Source organism: Aythya marila, assembly GCF_965140915.1.
Source record: "Aythya marila genome assembly, chromosome: 3".
In the NCBI taxonomy this organism is placed as follows: domain Eukaryota; kingdom Metazoa; phylum Chordata; class Aves; order Anseriformes; family Anatidae; genus Aythya; species Aythya marila.
The window spans coordinates 5,040,516-5,056,010 of NC_139044.1; the positions used below are offsets into that span (position 1 = coordinate 5,040,516).

At 40.4% G+C, this 15,495-nt stretch overlaps 2 protein-coding genes across 15 annotated transcripts in view; one reads left to right on the forward strand and one right to left on the reverse strand.

Moving 5' to 3' along the window:
• USP34 (ubiquitin specific peptidase 34) overlaps window positions 1-2,312 on the forward strand; it is a 127,098-nt gene extending 124,786 nt beyond the window's left edge. For all 11 annotated transcript variants that reach the window (XM_082756720.1, XM_082756725.1, XM_082756727.1 and 8 more), the window contains 2 exons: window positions 576-735; window positions 1,050-2,312. In XM_082756720.1, the coding sequence (XP_082612846.1) occupies window positions 576-735; window positions 1,050-1,660 (771 nt within the window). In that variant the 3' untranslated portion in view covers window positions 1,661-2,312. The remainder of the gene's footprint in view (window positions 1-575; window positions 736-1,049) is intronic.
• A 142-nt stretch (window positions 2,313-2,454) lies between these two features.
• Window positions 2,455-15,492, reverse strand: LOC309876451 (activator of 90 kDa heat shock protein ATPase homolog 2-like). 4 transcript variants are annotated; one of them, XR_014317177.1, is made up of 10 exons: window positions 15,344-15,492; window positions 15,041-15,231; window positions 11,715-11,800; window positions 10,979-11,093; window positions 10,257-10,342; window positions 9,619-9,741; window positions 8,884-8,985; window positions 8,058-8,109; window positions 6,486-7,790; window positions 2,455-5,912 (listed from the first exon to the last, which is right to left on the reverse strand). XR_014317177.1 is itself a non-coding variant. In XM_082756732.1 (9 exons), exons 1-9 carry the CDS (start codon window positions 15,421-15,423, stop codon window positions 7,615-7,617), a joined length of 1,011 nt encoding a protein of 336 aa, XP_082612858.1. In that variant the 5' UTR covers window positions 15,424-15,492; the 3' UTR covers window positions 2,455-7,614. The 4 variants fall into 4 exon arrangements, 1 of the variants encoding a protein (XP_082612858.1); XR_014317178.1 differs by having other exon boundaries at window positions 2,455-5,915; XR_014317179.1 differs by having other exon boundaries at window positions 2,455-3,928; window positions 5,652-7,790.
• Between the last annotated feature and the right edge of the window lie 3 nt (window positions 15,493-15,495).

A 15,495-nucleotide genomic window follows, 5' to 3' on the forward strand; every position in this document is an offset into this window, starting at 1 on the left:
CTTCAGTGCTATGCGGCAGGTTCTAAAGAGGTGGGCATTGTTAGCTTAACTTCATGCTTAAGTGGGATTTCTGAGGAGAGCATGGGAGGCTACCTGAACTGTCTGGCTGGGAGTGTTCATCTCCATCAACGAGATAGTCATAAAGTTACGCAGCAGCAGTCTGAGCTCTCCAGAAGTTTCCATTCCACTTGCACACCTTCTCTCGGCACACACAGGATACATACTTGGGTCTCCAAGCAGACAGTGGGAACCACATGACTGGGGGCTGGCTTACTGTAGGAGGGGAAGCACCACAAAGTGCAGTGACCATTGGCATGCTCTAACCCAGCAAAAGATGTCGTTTTGCAGTGGGCAGCACGGTTTTGTTACCCACTTAGAACAGATAAACGCTAAGGTCAGCATGTGAGTAGAGACTTGGAAATTTTGGTAGTGTCATTGTATTTATAATTTGATCTTTTGGATGTCCAGAACACATGGAAGCCTCTAGTTACTGCACAGATGTCTCTGTGTGAAGCTCTTACCAGAAACAAACTGGAAATAAGGCTAGTTATGGTTGTTGACTCCTTTTTTTTTAGGACCTCCGAGCACTTGCCTTGCTGCTTTCAGTGCACACTCCCAAACAGCTCAATTCAGCCCTGATTCCAACTCTACAAGAGCTTTTAAACAAATGTAGAGCGTGTCAACAACAAAGGAACTCACTACAAGAGCAAGAAGCCAAAGAAAGAAAAACTAAAGGTTTGCCTTCTATCATGATTTCACTGCAATGCTAAAATTTTACGAACTTTTACAAATTAACCGAACACATTGTTTTCTTACCACAGAGTGTAAGCCATTTCTTGGTTCCAATCCCTAAAACTACACAAGAAATGCTGTTTTATTATGGAACTAAAATTTTAAACAATTACACGAATTGTCTCTAAGAAAATAAGTATTTCTTAAATTCATGTTTAATATGGAAGCAGATAAAAAATGTGAAAGAGATGGCCTGTTATGTGGATGTATGGCATGAAAACAATGCAGTTTTTATTAGTTTGGCTTTTTTCCTACAGACGATGAAGGAGCTACTCCTGTAAAAAGAAGACGGGTCAGCAGTGATGAGGAGCACACTGTAGATAGCTGCATCAGTGATATAAAAACTGAACCCCAGGAGGCACTGACCCCAACAAGCACTTCAGATAACGAGACACGGGACTCTTCGATCATTGATCCGGGCACTGAACAAGATCCTCCTTCCCCTGAAAACAGTTCTGTCAAAGAGTACAGAATGGAAGTTCCATCTTCGTTTTCAGAAGACATAATGCTAGCAACGAGGTCGCAACACACAGAAGAGCAGTCAGGAAATGGTAAATTTGAAGAATGCAAAGAATTTAAAGACCTGCAGACTTCCAAGGATTCCATTGTAGCTGAGGAGGACTCGGAGTTTCCTTCCACATCGATTTCAGCGGTTTTATCTGACCTTGCAGATTTGAGAAGCTGTGATGGTCAAGCCTTACCATCCCAGGACCCTGAAACTAGTTTATCAATCAGTTGTGGCCATTCCAGAGGACTTTTTAGTCATATGCAGCAGCATGACATTTTAGACATCCTGTGTAGGACCATTGAGTCTACGATTCATGTGGTCACAAGGATATCTGGAAAAGGAAACCAAGCTGCTTCTTGACATTAGATGGAGCATGTCTGCTTTTAAGTCTTTTTTTTTCCCCAAAAAATGCTGTTTGTATAAGTTTTGCTTATTTCTGTTTTGTGCTTCAGTTTGTCCAGTGCTCTCTGCTTGAATGGCAAGATAGATTTATATGCTTAATTCTTGGTCAGGCAGAACTCCAGATTTTTATTTTATTTTTTTGCATCTACCGTACACTTTCTTAAAGGGCAATCAGATAATGGATATGTTTTATGTAATTAAGAGTTCACTGTAGTGGCTTTCATTTAATATGGCTGTCTGGGAGAACAGGGCCTCCTTGCCCTGTATGATGTAATTTAAACTTATGGCATTTTTACTGTGTATAATATGGTGTCCTCTGTGCCAGTTTTGTACCTTATAATAGAGGCAGATTGCCTCAGATCGCTGTGGTTCTTATTATCAAAATTAAGTTTACTTGTATACTAAACAACCACAAGAAATTTGATTCTGTAAAGAATCCTCTTTAGCTGTGGCCTGGCAGTATATATATGGTGCTTTATTTAACAGAATACCTGTGGAGGAAATAAAGCACACTTGATGTAAAATTAATTGTTTTATTTTTATTGACATGATCAATTGCTATTCTGTGCACTTCATTAAACTGATTGTGATGACTTTTCATTTGTTTATATATGTTGCTTCAGTCTTTGGATTTTTCATCAAAGACAACTTGAAAACTGAAACAGGTGCAGAAAGAAACGATGCTCAATTGTATATAATTTATGTAAATCTTGCTCCTTCTTCGTTTTACTGTGCATGCATGTTCAGTCACACACTTGAGAGGGATTGGTTGTTTTTTACTATTTCTCCAGCATTTAGTAACAAAGTGGTGGAAGAAACCAGTAGACCTTTTCATTTCTTCCCTTAATTTTAACCCGTTAGACTATTCTCCCCTTTTTTCCTATGCTGTCATCTTTGACTTTCCTCTACCTGTGCTGCCTCTGGGGCCCACTCCCTCTGGCCATGATCCCACACTTTCTTGACACCTTCTCTGCCTCCTTAAATGCTGGGCTGACTTTATCATCTCTTCTCGTCACCTTTCCTCGTGTTATTTCTGACCAATATCCATTTTGTAGTTACCTCTCTGATTGTTGGTGATTTTGATTTTAACCTGATTAAACAATTTTTAGCTTCATTTTCCAGTATCTAAGGTCATTTGGGGTTTTATATCTTTATGACATGTCTTTTTCTTTTAACTTTCTTCATTCTGTCTACCATATAATGCAGTTTAGCGTCATTTACTTGTCCATGATTCTGTTGTGTGGTGCTTTTATGACTTCTCTTACTCTCTTTGAATTTATTCTTTCTTTTTTTAACCTTCTGTATTTTTTTAACCTTCCACAGTCATTTCTGTCTTCAGTTTATGCTTTATATTCCCTTTCATTAGCACTTTTATTCGTGTATTTACAACCATTAAATTAATGTTGGTGAGGTCTTAGGTTGGTCTCATCATTATTCAAATATTAATTACATTTTTACTCTCTTTAGGAATAACCTTATTACCTTCTCTGATCAACTTCTCCATAGATTGCAACGTCAGAGAAATGCTCAACAGTTTCTAGTCAGAACTTGTACATAATGACATCAGAATTCATCTATCAAGTCTACCACGCCTTGGAATTTGTGGTTAAGAACTTTGGGATCACACCTCAATTTAAGAGCTTCAAGAAATCAAATTATCCCTTTGGTGAGTAGTCTCTGTAATTAATTACTCTTATTAAAATGTGCATCAGAGTTTTGTTAATGTTGTTAGACTTCAGCTCTGCCTATGGCATTTTGTTGGGCTTTGGCTTCTCATACAGGATGAGGTCATACCATAATTGTCACTGGGGAGCGGGATTCTGTCTTGCGAGGGTTGTTTTTCCTGATGCTTTGAACGTCTTTTTTGAACCAAATATAGGTATTTTAGCAATTATTTCACATATGTGATACAAGTAATAGCATAGTTCTTCCCCTTTGGTGTGCAGCTCTGCAGTCTTCAGTTGGTCAATGACTGGGTCCTTTTAAGTTATTTTCGAGATGTTTGCCCCTACATATTTGTGTATGCGATTTGCAAATACTGTCAGTAGTAATTTTTGTATTTTATTATAATTTATTCTCCCAAAGACATAACTAGCCCTTTAGAATTCCACTGGAAGTCCATTTACTTGATAATCGTTTTTCATTAACAAGGCCTCTTGGAACTTTCAAGTTCAGACTGTTTCAGTGATGCTGTATTTTGGTTTTGGTAGCTCTTCAAGTAAATACCTTTAAATAGTAAAACACACATCCTACATAAGTTGTGTTATGCCAGCAGTTCCCCTTGTATCCCCTTCAAAAACCTAGATCGTATTTGTTTGATGCTTTATTAAAAAATGTTGATTAGCTTTAATTAGATGATGATTCTAAACTGACTGAATACTAGCTTTTCTATTATTTTGTTCAAAAATTGTCAAGATTACCCTTATGTTTACCTTTCCCTTTTTCCTTTTAAACTGAGTCTTCCTGCAATTTTACTGGTAATTTTTTCCAGTTTTCTTTCAGTTTCCTAAAAACTTAGTTTTGTACACAGTGTTGCCCTTCTTTTACTTGAAATCATTTTTCTAGTTTATGTTTCTTTGCCTTCAGTTTCCTAAAACAAAACTGTGGTACCTGCACTTGCCATCTCTTCCATATCTGTTTTGCCCTTTGAAGTTTGCACCCATTTCATTCATCTTCCTCTACTGTCCCTTATTTTCCATGTTCTTTAAGTCATTATTTTTTGCATAGTATTCCCCTCCTTTTACTTTAAATCATTTTTCTAGTTTGTACTTCTTTGCCTTCAAGAACACCATTGTTTTTGCCTGTCTTCAAAAAAAACCTCCAAGTGTCTTCCTCCCTCTCTTAAAGCTTTTATTCTCTTCCACAGCTCATCCCAACTCTGACTTAATTTGTTTGTATTTCCTCCTAGAGGTCCCGCCTCTCATTTAACCCCTTCAAAACTGAGATTTTAAAACTGTTTCTCCTTTCATTGTCCTCACTGTGCATAGTCTGTTACAGCTAGCCCCTGCCTCCTGGGCTCAAATTGTGAAGATCATTCTCTACACCTATTTTCGGCTGTCCTCTAACAACTCTTCCCTTTCACATTTAAATTATTTTTCCTTTCGGCCTTCTCAGAGATGAGGTTGGTTGTCTAGAAACTTACTCTGTTATGAAAGTGTTATATCGCAAACTATTTTCTTCTGTTCCTGCTTTGTCTCTTCATGCTGCTTGCTCTGCTTAGAATGCCTTCTGTGCTCCTGTGCCTTTTTGCAAACACACAAATTCCAATACGTTTTGTGATTGTTTTCCTCAAACGTTCTTTACCTGTCTCCACTCCTCTACTTTTCCACTTCTGTTATATTGGGAACTCTTAAACAAACATTAACTTATAAAACAAACTAAATTTATGCTACTAAACCATTTATCATTGTATTGTTACCAAATGATAAGTAATTTCTAACTTTGCTCCATCCAGCTCAAGGACTGAGGATAACAAATAATTTAACAGTCTTTGATTTTAAGTAAAGTCTTGGGGAATCTGTGAGAATAGGGAGTTTTAATACTCCAGAATAAATCGTTTTGCCTCTCTAAGATGGTGATTGCCCCCTTTATACTAGGTATGACTAGAAGTGCTAGAAAAGCACCACCTAGTACAAGTAAAACAAACACGCCTTCTAAATCCCAATATAATTGAATGCAGAACTTGAACTTTCAGGTCAGCAATACAACACTAATGTCAGCTAAGTTCCAGCACCTACAGTGAAGATGGGCAGGGTGCAGGAATGCTGGTGAAGCAAAACCAAAAAGACGTCCTTTTTTGCCCCTACGGACAGTCAAACAGAACTCCTCCTGGCTGTCAAAGCAGAGGAACTCATTGCCCAGTTCTTCTGCTGGGCCAGCCTAAAGCAATGAAGAGGTAGGTACTTCATGTCTTAAATTAAAGAAAGCTTATACATATTATCAAACTTACAGCTGCGCAGGCCTGAGGGAACAAGAAGAAGGCTAACCACAGGTCATCTCGAGTTCACTACACCTTGCGTTAAAGAGGAACGCAGAGCTGGCTGGGGCTGTTCCTCCTCGCACAGTCTCAGACCTCTCAGTGGCAGCAGCAGTTTCCTGTTTGTTTTGGCTGTCCCACATCTGGAAGTGAGTGGTGCAACACCCAGGAACACAAGTAAGTAATTTCTTTTTTTTACACTGGTGTTTTGCAATTGGTCCAGTTGGATTACTCCTGCTAGTGGAAGGAGATGAGAAAATTCAGGCCAGCAAATCATACAAGTGGACACTTATGACCCTAAAATGGAAGCTTTTGCTAACTGTAGGGAAAAGTGATATGAGGCATATTTCCAGAAACGTACTAGGGCTGCAGTATATACTGTTTGAAGAGACTTGCTATTATTTTTTGTGTTTTGGAGAATACTTTGGCTGTAAGTAAGTACTCTCAGATTGTAACAAAAATGGTCACAAAATCTCTTAGCCTATACTTAATTTAGGGATCTCAATTTTATAGCTAGATTTTCTACTTTTACCTAAAGGTTGCCCCTTCATCAACCAATATACTCTAAATGGAAATTGCAAGGTTAGGCAAATCTTCTTAAATATTTATGAAAAAAGGTACCTGTACTTTTAAAAAATTAGAAAGAGAGAAGCCTAATCTACTAAAACATGGCATTTTTCAAGAGGTTGTTCTCCACCCTCTGTATGGACACCTCCAACAAAAGTAATGCAACGTTTACTAAACAGTCTTTGTACATATATCCTATTGATGTTAGGTGTCTGCTCTTGTTAGTGCAACAAACCTCACCTAAGTGCAAAGGGGATAACCAACTGCAAACTTTTAAGGGAAGACCTCTCCTGCTGAAACAGCAGCACATCATTATCTTCTGCATCATTTAAGTTTGTATGATGAGGTTGTCATATGTTGGTGTCCTGTAAAATAAAATATATGGGACTTAACTCCTATACAAACTCAGTTAGACGTATCAGTTAATGGAGAAAGTAAACTGCATGAAAAATGATGCATTTTATTGAATCAACCATGTTTTCCATAGGGAGCTTGCCCTTTCTTGGTAAATTTGTTTGAAATTGCATACTTAAATCATTTGAGAATTAAGTTATTCTTGCTAACCTCAGTGTGGCTATAATTAAGAGTAACAGTTCCTTACTTTCAATTTCCCAACTACTTGCCTGTCAAATTTATCTAACAAACAGTTGTTTGCTAAAGAATTGCAAACAGTCATAAATTATTGGAGTGGAACATGTACAGAATTTCAAGAGGAAAAAATGAATACTGTTTCTTCCAAATTAAATTTCACACTGAGGTCAAGTAAGGCAGTACAGTGCATGCAGACTTAGCAGTGGTAAGCATCGTACCAACCAGATTAACATGGCATTTTTAATAATCTTTCCCTAAAACTGTCTACAGTGTTAGAAACAAATTCCGTTTGCAGTTAAACCAATCTCAAAAAAGGTATTTGAAGAGGCCGCAAACTATATTCTCCACGTTTCTTGAAAGATCTAATTTATCATCTGTTTTATAATCCCTTTCAGTTCACCTCTGATGAGTATCCCCTTTCCTAGGGAGACAATTTGCCACTTAATACAGTGGATGTTAGAGAACTGCAAATGCTTTCTACTGATTCATGTAGCTTACCTACCTCCGATGGTAGTATTTTACTGCAGTTGAATCATAATTGATCTCTCAAGTTAAGTTGTAGGTAAGTGCAAATGAGATCAATTTCCCCCAAGTAAACCTGTTTTATATACATAGTCTGACTTAGAGGCCACCTCATTCACTAAAAATCCATAAATAATGCTTAAATTATATACAGTATTATAGAAGTGGGTCTTTATTCTTCCCACAAATAAATTATACGAAAAAAAATTTAACAATGTATAAAAAGTAATGCCCTAACAAAACTACAGTGCTGTTATCATTCCATATTGTCTTTGGATTGCTGCAGTAAAATACGTATTTCTTCAAAATACTGCTTCTTCCAACATTGTCTTGTACTATCTTCGTTAGCGACAGGAACAGCTTTGCACTCTAACTGCAGTTCTGTTTCAGCAGCCATATCCTTGAAATTCAAGGTAACCGTTGCATAATGTTCTGAAGGAAGAAAAGATAACATTTCAATCAAGTGTTTTTCAATGGGTTAAATTAAAAGTATGGTAGCTAATTTCATCTACTTTTGCCTGCATCTGAGTGAAGCCTGTTTTCACAGATGATAATTTCTGTGGACATCAAGCTGTTCTCCAAAAAAAACACAGACTAAGCAAGCTTCCAGTTAGCAAGGCTGTTAACTGTCATGTTATTGTTTGTGTTTTTTTTCCATGCAAAGTGTAGCCTCTGTTAGGGGTCCTCAGAAAGACTCACCATCAGGCCAGTTTCTGCACCTCCACTTCAAGACAATTCTTTGGCTTGGGACCTGGATGAAAAGAAGAAGATTCCTCCCATTAGCATGTTCTCTGCTTTCGGGATAATTCACACTGCAACTACTGAATGCTAATTCTTCCCTGAAAAGTAAGGAGAGAAACATTATCTTGCATAAGCAAAAACACCACTGCAAACAGTATGGAAATTGCTTTTTGTCTGTCTGTTTGTAAATAAACTGTTTTCATTAAACTCTCAGCTTGCTACATTCCATTATTTTCGTCTCTCTATGGAAAGGTCATGCTGATTAAATACTAGTGTAAAATATCGGTTTTATTGCAGACCTTGAAATGGGGGCAAATCATGCTTTCACCCCTGCACTTTACTCCCTGTCATCTGGATAGCCACTGTGCACATGGTTTTCAGAGGTTTCAAAAACAGAGCTGAGCTCTAATCACCACTTTTTTTTTTTTGGTATTTGCAAGAGCACTCAGTTGGAGACAGTGAAATATATGCCCTGAACAGCAGAGAGATCACTTCTCCAGTTACATGAAGAATAGATTTGGGAGATAAGACTTAAACCTGCTTTCTAATACCTCTTAATCTATTAATTAAAAAAAAAAGAGAGAAAGATGGTGCTCAGTTCCCTCCCCCAGTGCAGGTCATTAAAGTATAACCGATCCCTGTTCTTTTGCTGTAGAGGAGCTTTTCTTATGTCTGTTCAGTTCATGTCAGAAACTTAACTTAAGGTACTTTTTAACTCAAAGAAAAAAATGAACCATCTCCACCCCTATTTTTTAAGTACAAAATAGGTTTTGTTTGTTCTTACCAATTCTGCGTATTCACCACTGACACAGCCATCAAACATCTGGAGTTTCCCTCCTTTCTCAGCTTCAATCACAGCAGGACACTTGGAAAACTTCTGTACCAACTAGGAAGAAAAAAATACAGCACAAGTCAGTCACCTACAACCATACACTAATAAATAATGCACCATATTATGAGACAAGGGAGGTTTGTATATAAATTATATAAAGCTGCAATTTTATTTTGTGAATTTGGCAGCTTTTCTTCCTATTAAGTTGAGGACTAAAAAAGGTCTAAGCCACCCTAATAAGCTCCCATTAAACATGTAAAGCAGAATGCTCCTCCTGCCACCTTATAGAGCTTTCTGCTTGCTATCTCACGAACTTGACAACTAGGTCAGAGAGCTAGCTTTTGTTCAGTGGTAGGATGCCATCGACCTGACACACTACCTCAGCATCTGTCAACTGTTTTCCATTTTCTCCACTAAAATTCCTCAGTCATTATTTGTTAAGTTTTGCTGAAAAGATTCATGTTTTAAGCCACTATCAGAATTATAAATACTTAGTGAAGTTACAAGAAAACGACAGCTCACTAATTTCTGGATGATTACCTCTCTCATTCCATTTAATGTACCTAGAGAAAATTATCTTGACACTACGAACGTTACACATTTTATCACTTACACAACTATTCAGATGTAATGAATGCCTCCTTCCTCGTACAACCCTTAAGCTCTTCTACTGAAAGCATCACTTACTTCCTTAGTTGTGAAGACGCTGTAAAGCTCATCTGCTGGAGAGCTGAATATTTCTCTCATAACGATCTTCACGGTTGGAATTTTTACACCAACTATATCCGAAGAATGTGGCGAAACAGAAGCCTGTAAAGCAAACAATATTCACATGAATGACAGCAAAATCAGGCAATTCTAAGTTCTGAACATTCAACCTTACACATGCTGTGTTGCGAGTATACAGTAACTATACAATGTACTTCCACATTTTTTACAGTAATATTAATCAAGCATCCACTAATTGAAGTGACACAATGACAAGTAATTCACACCAAAGACATCTGTAAGACAAAGACAGCTAACTTCAGACTGTGGGAAGTGACCAGTGCTGGTGAACTCCACCCTCACCTTGCAGAAGCTCCCAGCCTTACAGAACACCAATACAGATACACGTTGGTATCCCCACCCAGCAGACCCACACCCGGGTTCTGTGACAGGCATCTCGGTGTCACATGCCCTGATCACAGCAATGAGCAGGCAGTGCCACCCCAAAGACTTCCACGTTTGCAGGAAACCACAGGGATACTTGTTACCACAGCAAAATCTGCAGGGACTGCATTTATGACAGTATTAAATGTGTCTGACACTTGAAGCCAGCATACCTGCACAGCGTTCCCACTTAGTTTTCTCTCAGCAGCCACATCCTGACCAGCAGCTTTCGTTGGCAGAATCATTCCCAAGGTAAACTCTGCAGTGAAGAAGAGCACTGTTCAGCACAACATTTGAGCCGTACAACCGCCCTGACACTGTGCTGTGTCATGAAGACTGCTGGCCAAAACTGCAGAATGGGGAAAACCACTGGGATGCACAAAATGAGACATTAAAGATGGGAGCACAGAATAGGCCATACAGTTCCAATCTGGTTTCCACCCCTAACCCATGTGTCTTTATTACCCATAGAGTCAAAAAGCAATTTCCACCAAAAATACAGGCTTTTCAAAAATACCTGACCCCAAATTAGTAAGATTTGCCCATTAAGGCATACACCATCTCCATTAACTTCTCAACTATCAGCGAAAGGACAAAGAGGGTAGAGCCCTGTTCTGCTAGCCAACCAGGCAGCCTGCAGGTCTTGCAGTGATCTCTGTGGTCAGCACGTGACCACAAAAATATAGCCTGGATCACTACAGAAGCTTCTGGACACTACACAATTGACAACAACAAAGATCTTGACTACAAGGACTAACATTTTTACCTCAGCTGATGACAGTCAGAAAGAAAGAAAAAAAAAAGAAAAACCCACCAAGGACTTGCCAGTGTGTCACCCATCTCTTGGAAAAAGAAGACTGCATAAAAACATACGCAGCACGCTGCCTTACATTACCTGTTTTAAGTGCTTTCAGATAATCTCTGAGGGCCTCTCTGACTTTTGTGGTTCCTTCAGTTCTCATAAGGTCCTTCAGAACATCGCCTTCCCCTTTCTTTTTGCTAACATTTATCTAGAAAAAGAACAATGACAAAGTCTAAGACGCATCTAAACATTAGCTTTTTGGATTCTGGCAATATAAGAGAATATTTTGTTTACTATACTCAGGGGACAGCTGCAGTTTCAAGTTCATTATATTCTCCATTTATCCTACCTTTGCTAGAAAAACATCCTTTTGGGTTTTCACTTAAATAAATACAGTATCTCATTTCCAGATCAGCTTATTCAAGATCAAGTATAAATGGTTGTCTAATACACAGCAAAGCTGAGGAATCTGTAGAAGCCAGAGTGTCAACTACTATACAACAACCAACTAGGAGAATCCTTAAGTTTTAGGTTGTTTTTTCTTTAGGATTTTAACAATCAGAGCTCTTCTCAAATGTGTAGTTAGTATACAGTCACAAACGATAATTAGCAAAGAAAACCGTGCACATTCCTAGTAGGTAAATTTGAGAACAGAGATAAGTGTAAGATTCCAAATATGAAAATGAAAACAAGAAGAGCAAAATAAACTATCCAAGTGCAATTATCCCACTTAATCAGAGCATAAATCAAAATATGATGCCTATATATTGATTAACGCTTTACTTAAGAATTCTGAACCTATATAGCCATATCAGTATTTCACACCTACCTCTGTATCATCTACCTCATTTTCTTCTGACAGGTTAGGAATTTCAACAGATCCCTTATGTTTCTCACCAGACTCTTTCACTGTACCTGTATTAACATAACGAATTCTTAAATGCATTATTAAAAACTATTTCCCCCATCACAAGAGCTTGGAAATCAGTTGTTCAAAACTGTTACTTGAAGCAAGTTGCCTAGAGTCCAATTTAAAGGAACTAAATAGCATCAAAAAGTCTCAAATGTGTCACAATGCTTGCACAGTAAACTGTTCTCAGAACTGTATTTCCTGCACAGGGCAGTCAGTGGGTACACATACACGCACACAGGTACACCCTCTCATTAAGCTCATTTCACACTACCGTTCTGCTCTCATCTTCAGTTGTCAGCTGTTCTAATACTCTCCACTTTCAAAGACATGTCTGCCATCACAGAACATGAATCTAAAAAGGGGGCAGGGGAGAAAAACAAACTTCCTCCTCCCCTAAATTTCTCTGCCCATTAATTAGAAGCTCCCTGGAATGCCAGCTGTTCCTCCTTGAGTGCCTCGAAAGCTCCTACCATACAGAAACATGACCATCAAACACACATACGTGTGACAGACAGGTGGATGACTGAAACACAGAATAGGAAACTCCACTTGTGAACGTTTGAGAACAATCCTTCTGCTCTTCGCAGTTGTACTGCCGCTAATACTGCACCCGTCAGACAGACCGTGCGGGACCAGAGAACACGCTCTGCTCCTGCGTCTGTCTGGGCAAAGGCCCACGGTCACTTACCTCCAGGGCTATAAAGCTCTATGAGCTCGATACACGGGTTCTGGAGCAGGAACCCTGTCCCGTGCTTCCTTGCTTTAGACCTTTCTGTGGAAGGATTTAATGCAAGGTCTAAGGTAAGGAATGATCTAATGTAAAGTTTTCATTCCAGTGGAGACCCCCTTGCCTTACAAAAGCATTTAGTTATTTAAATTTGTTCACCATTTAGATCATGTTAAAATTTCTTCAGAGAGCAATAGCAGAAGCATGCACTTCTGCCCCAAATCCAGTTATCTTCATGCTGTTCTATCAGCAAGACTAAAATCCAAACAACCCAGTGTTAAGCATGACTGCAAAAGGGGAGTTACCATCAAGGCCAGCATTGTATTTATTTGGATTCTCTCACCTTCAAAGGAGCTAGCTAAATACCGACTCCCCTTCATTGCCCACACCCCGAAACAATCGCCAGTCTACGGGGCGGCACGAAGCGCAGATACAGCCTCCTGGCTAAAGGTCAAGGCCACAGTGAAGTACACAAAGGAAACACTCAGACATCTCTCAGCCAGAAGAGCGAACGGTGGTTAGTAACGGGAAGTGGAGTGTGCTGCAAAGGTTCCATCCCTGTCAGGCACAATTCGATGAAGCACAGCATGGGATGCAGGCAGTTAGTCCAGAAGGATAGCCACATCTGCACAGCAAAAGGTGAGCTACAGGACCTCCCTCAGGCTTCTCAGCTTCTCCCAGGAGAACCCGTTAGCTCAAGTAGGAAGCCAGGTGAACGACTTAATTACCCCGTTACTACGCTTCAGAACCCAACACACCTCCCATGCAGCCTCCTCAGTTTTCTCTCTACCGTGTCCTTCCAGTTCCAGGATGAGCACCAACAAAAATACTGTGCACTGTTTCTGCACACGTTAAAGCAAATCTTATGTTCAGCTACTCTCCCCCAAAATAAGTGCAAGCATGCAGGAAGAATTTTTTAGGAGCAAAATACAACCTTGACTTCTATCCATTCTGCTAATTTTATTACCAACGTTAAGAACTCTTAAAATACAGATTCCCTGGTAACACAGGCCAGGATGACAAATTTAGGTTTATATAAAAACAGTGAACAGACTTTCTCTCCTTTGAAAAATGGTTGTCCAAGGGACTGATGCAGATGTTATCTGTGCTGGACAGTAGAGTCCCACCAGTTAACAAAGTTGGTTCAACATTATGTAGGTACAGCTGTGGTACGGCTTCACAATTTTACTATCACTGTAATCTAAGCAAAATTATTACCTTTTACGAAAATAAAATACAAATACTACAGTAGCAGAGCTACTATTAAAAAAAAATATATGATTATTTGGTTTGTTTTCTGACAATTCACTATTTTAGAAAATTAACAGTAAAAGCATGCTTCCCTACTTATAAAACCACCGTTGCAATACATGCTTAAAAGGACATACACCAGTCCTCATAAAGCTTCCATCACCACGTAGAAGGATCCATTAAAATACTCATTACATCCTCAAAACGTGAAAGAGGGAACAGCCATTTTGCTCAATTACAGTGCCATTAAGTACTGTCAGTTCATCACTTTCTTGGTGCTCTGTAATCCTAATTGCTAAGGGGCATATTTTTCTTCCCAAATTGGACTTTCCAAACTGGCTGCAAATTTCAGGGGTTACATCTTTTTGTTCTTAGGTATCCACATTTTAACTATTGCTTGAATTCCTAGTTATCCTGGAAGACATGCAGAAGGAAATAATTACAGAAACTGTTGTTTTCGCAGTTCGGTCTTAACTCTCATTTCTAATTAAGAGCTCTCAGGAAACACACAAGGTGGTGGCTAGCAAATAAAGATTAAACAGCCTCAGCTTACTGCAGAATTTCACCGTGTAGTAGCAAACTCCTTCAAAACGAACCTCACACATCACCTAGCCCACTGTTAGCTGTCTGTACTGAAGGGCACGAAGATCTCACACGGAAAATATTGTATGAGGAATTTGTCTAGAAATGTAAACAACAAAACACTGCATATCCGCCTATTTCTAAGCTTTAGACACTGAAATAAAACAATCAAAAAGAAGACCAAAACTATTTAAAACTTTGATAATTTGAGCTTATTTAAAAGACGGATTAGAAGTATTTACATTGCGTTGATACAAAGCATACCTCCCGTGGTGGTTTTTTTTTTTTATGTTTGCCTTCCTTTGTGTTAAGATTTAGACCGCAGGTGTAACTATTTCCTTGGTTCATAACACATTTATAACGTAGTTAGCTACCGAGGTGAACCCAAACTTAGCCCAGGTACTTCTTTACGCCTCCTCGCCTCAGTTCCGAGTTCGTTCAGCCAGGAGCACCACCCTCACCAAACCAAACGCTGGAGTCGCGCTCAGCCAAACCAAAGCGGAAAAAAATTAAATAAATAAAGCGACCAACAGCCGAACCGTGCCGGACACGGCCCCACAAGAGGCAGCGCAGCCAGCAGCGGCCGCAGCCCCTGTCAGCAGGGCTCGGCCGCTGCCCGCGCCGCCCGCGACCGCCTCAGAGCCGGCGCCACGCGAGGCCCCCCCGCCCGCCGCCCCCGCACCTCTCCAGGCGAGCCGCAGGTTCCACTCGTAGAAGAAGATGAGCTTCCCCTTCCGGCTGCTGCAGGACGCCTCGCCCTCGGCCTGCTTCAGCTCGCTGATCTCGCAGCGCCCGGCCTCGCCCTCCACCGCCAGCCCCACCAGCACCTCCTTCAGCTTGCTCTTGGACCAGCCGGTCGCGTCCCGCTCCGTCCTGCGGCGGCACAGCGGCGCCGTCAGCGCCCGCCGGCCCCCGCTCCGCTTCCCCGTTCCCCGTTCCCCTTCTCCCCTTCCCCCCCGGCCCCTCGCGGCCGCCCCCGGCCCACCAGTGCCAGTTGTTGACGTTGGTGGCGTCCGCGCGCTCCTCCACGATCCAGCGCGGGTCCCCCTGCCCCCACTTGGCCATGGCGCTGCCCCGCCGCCCGCGGCCCGCCCGCGCCGCCGGACAGAAGGTGCCAGAAGCCGCCCCTCCCCCGAG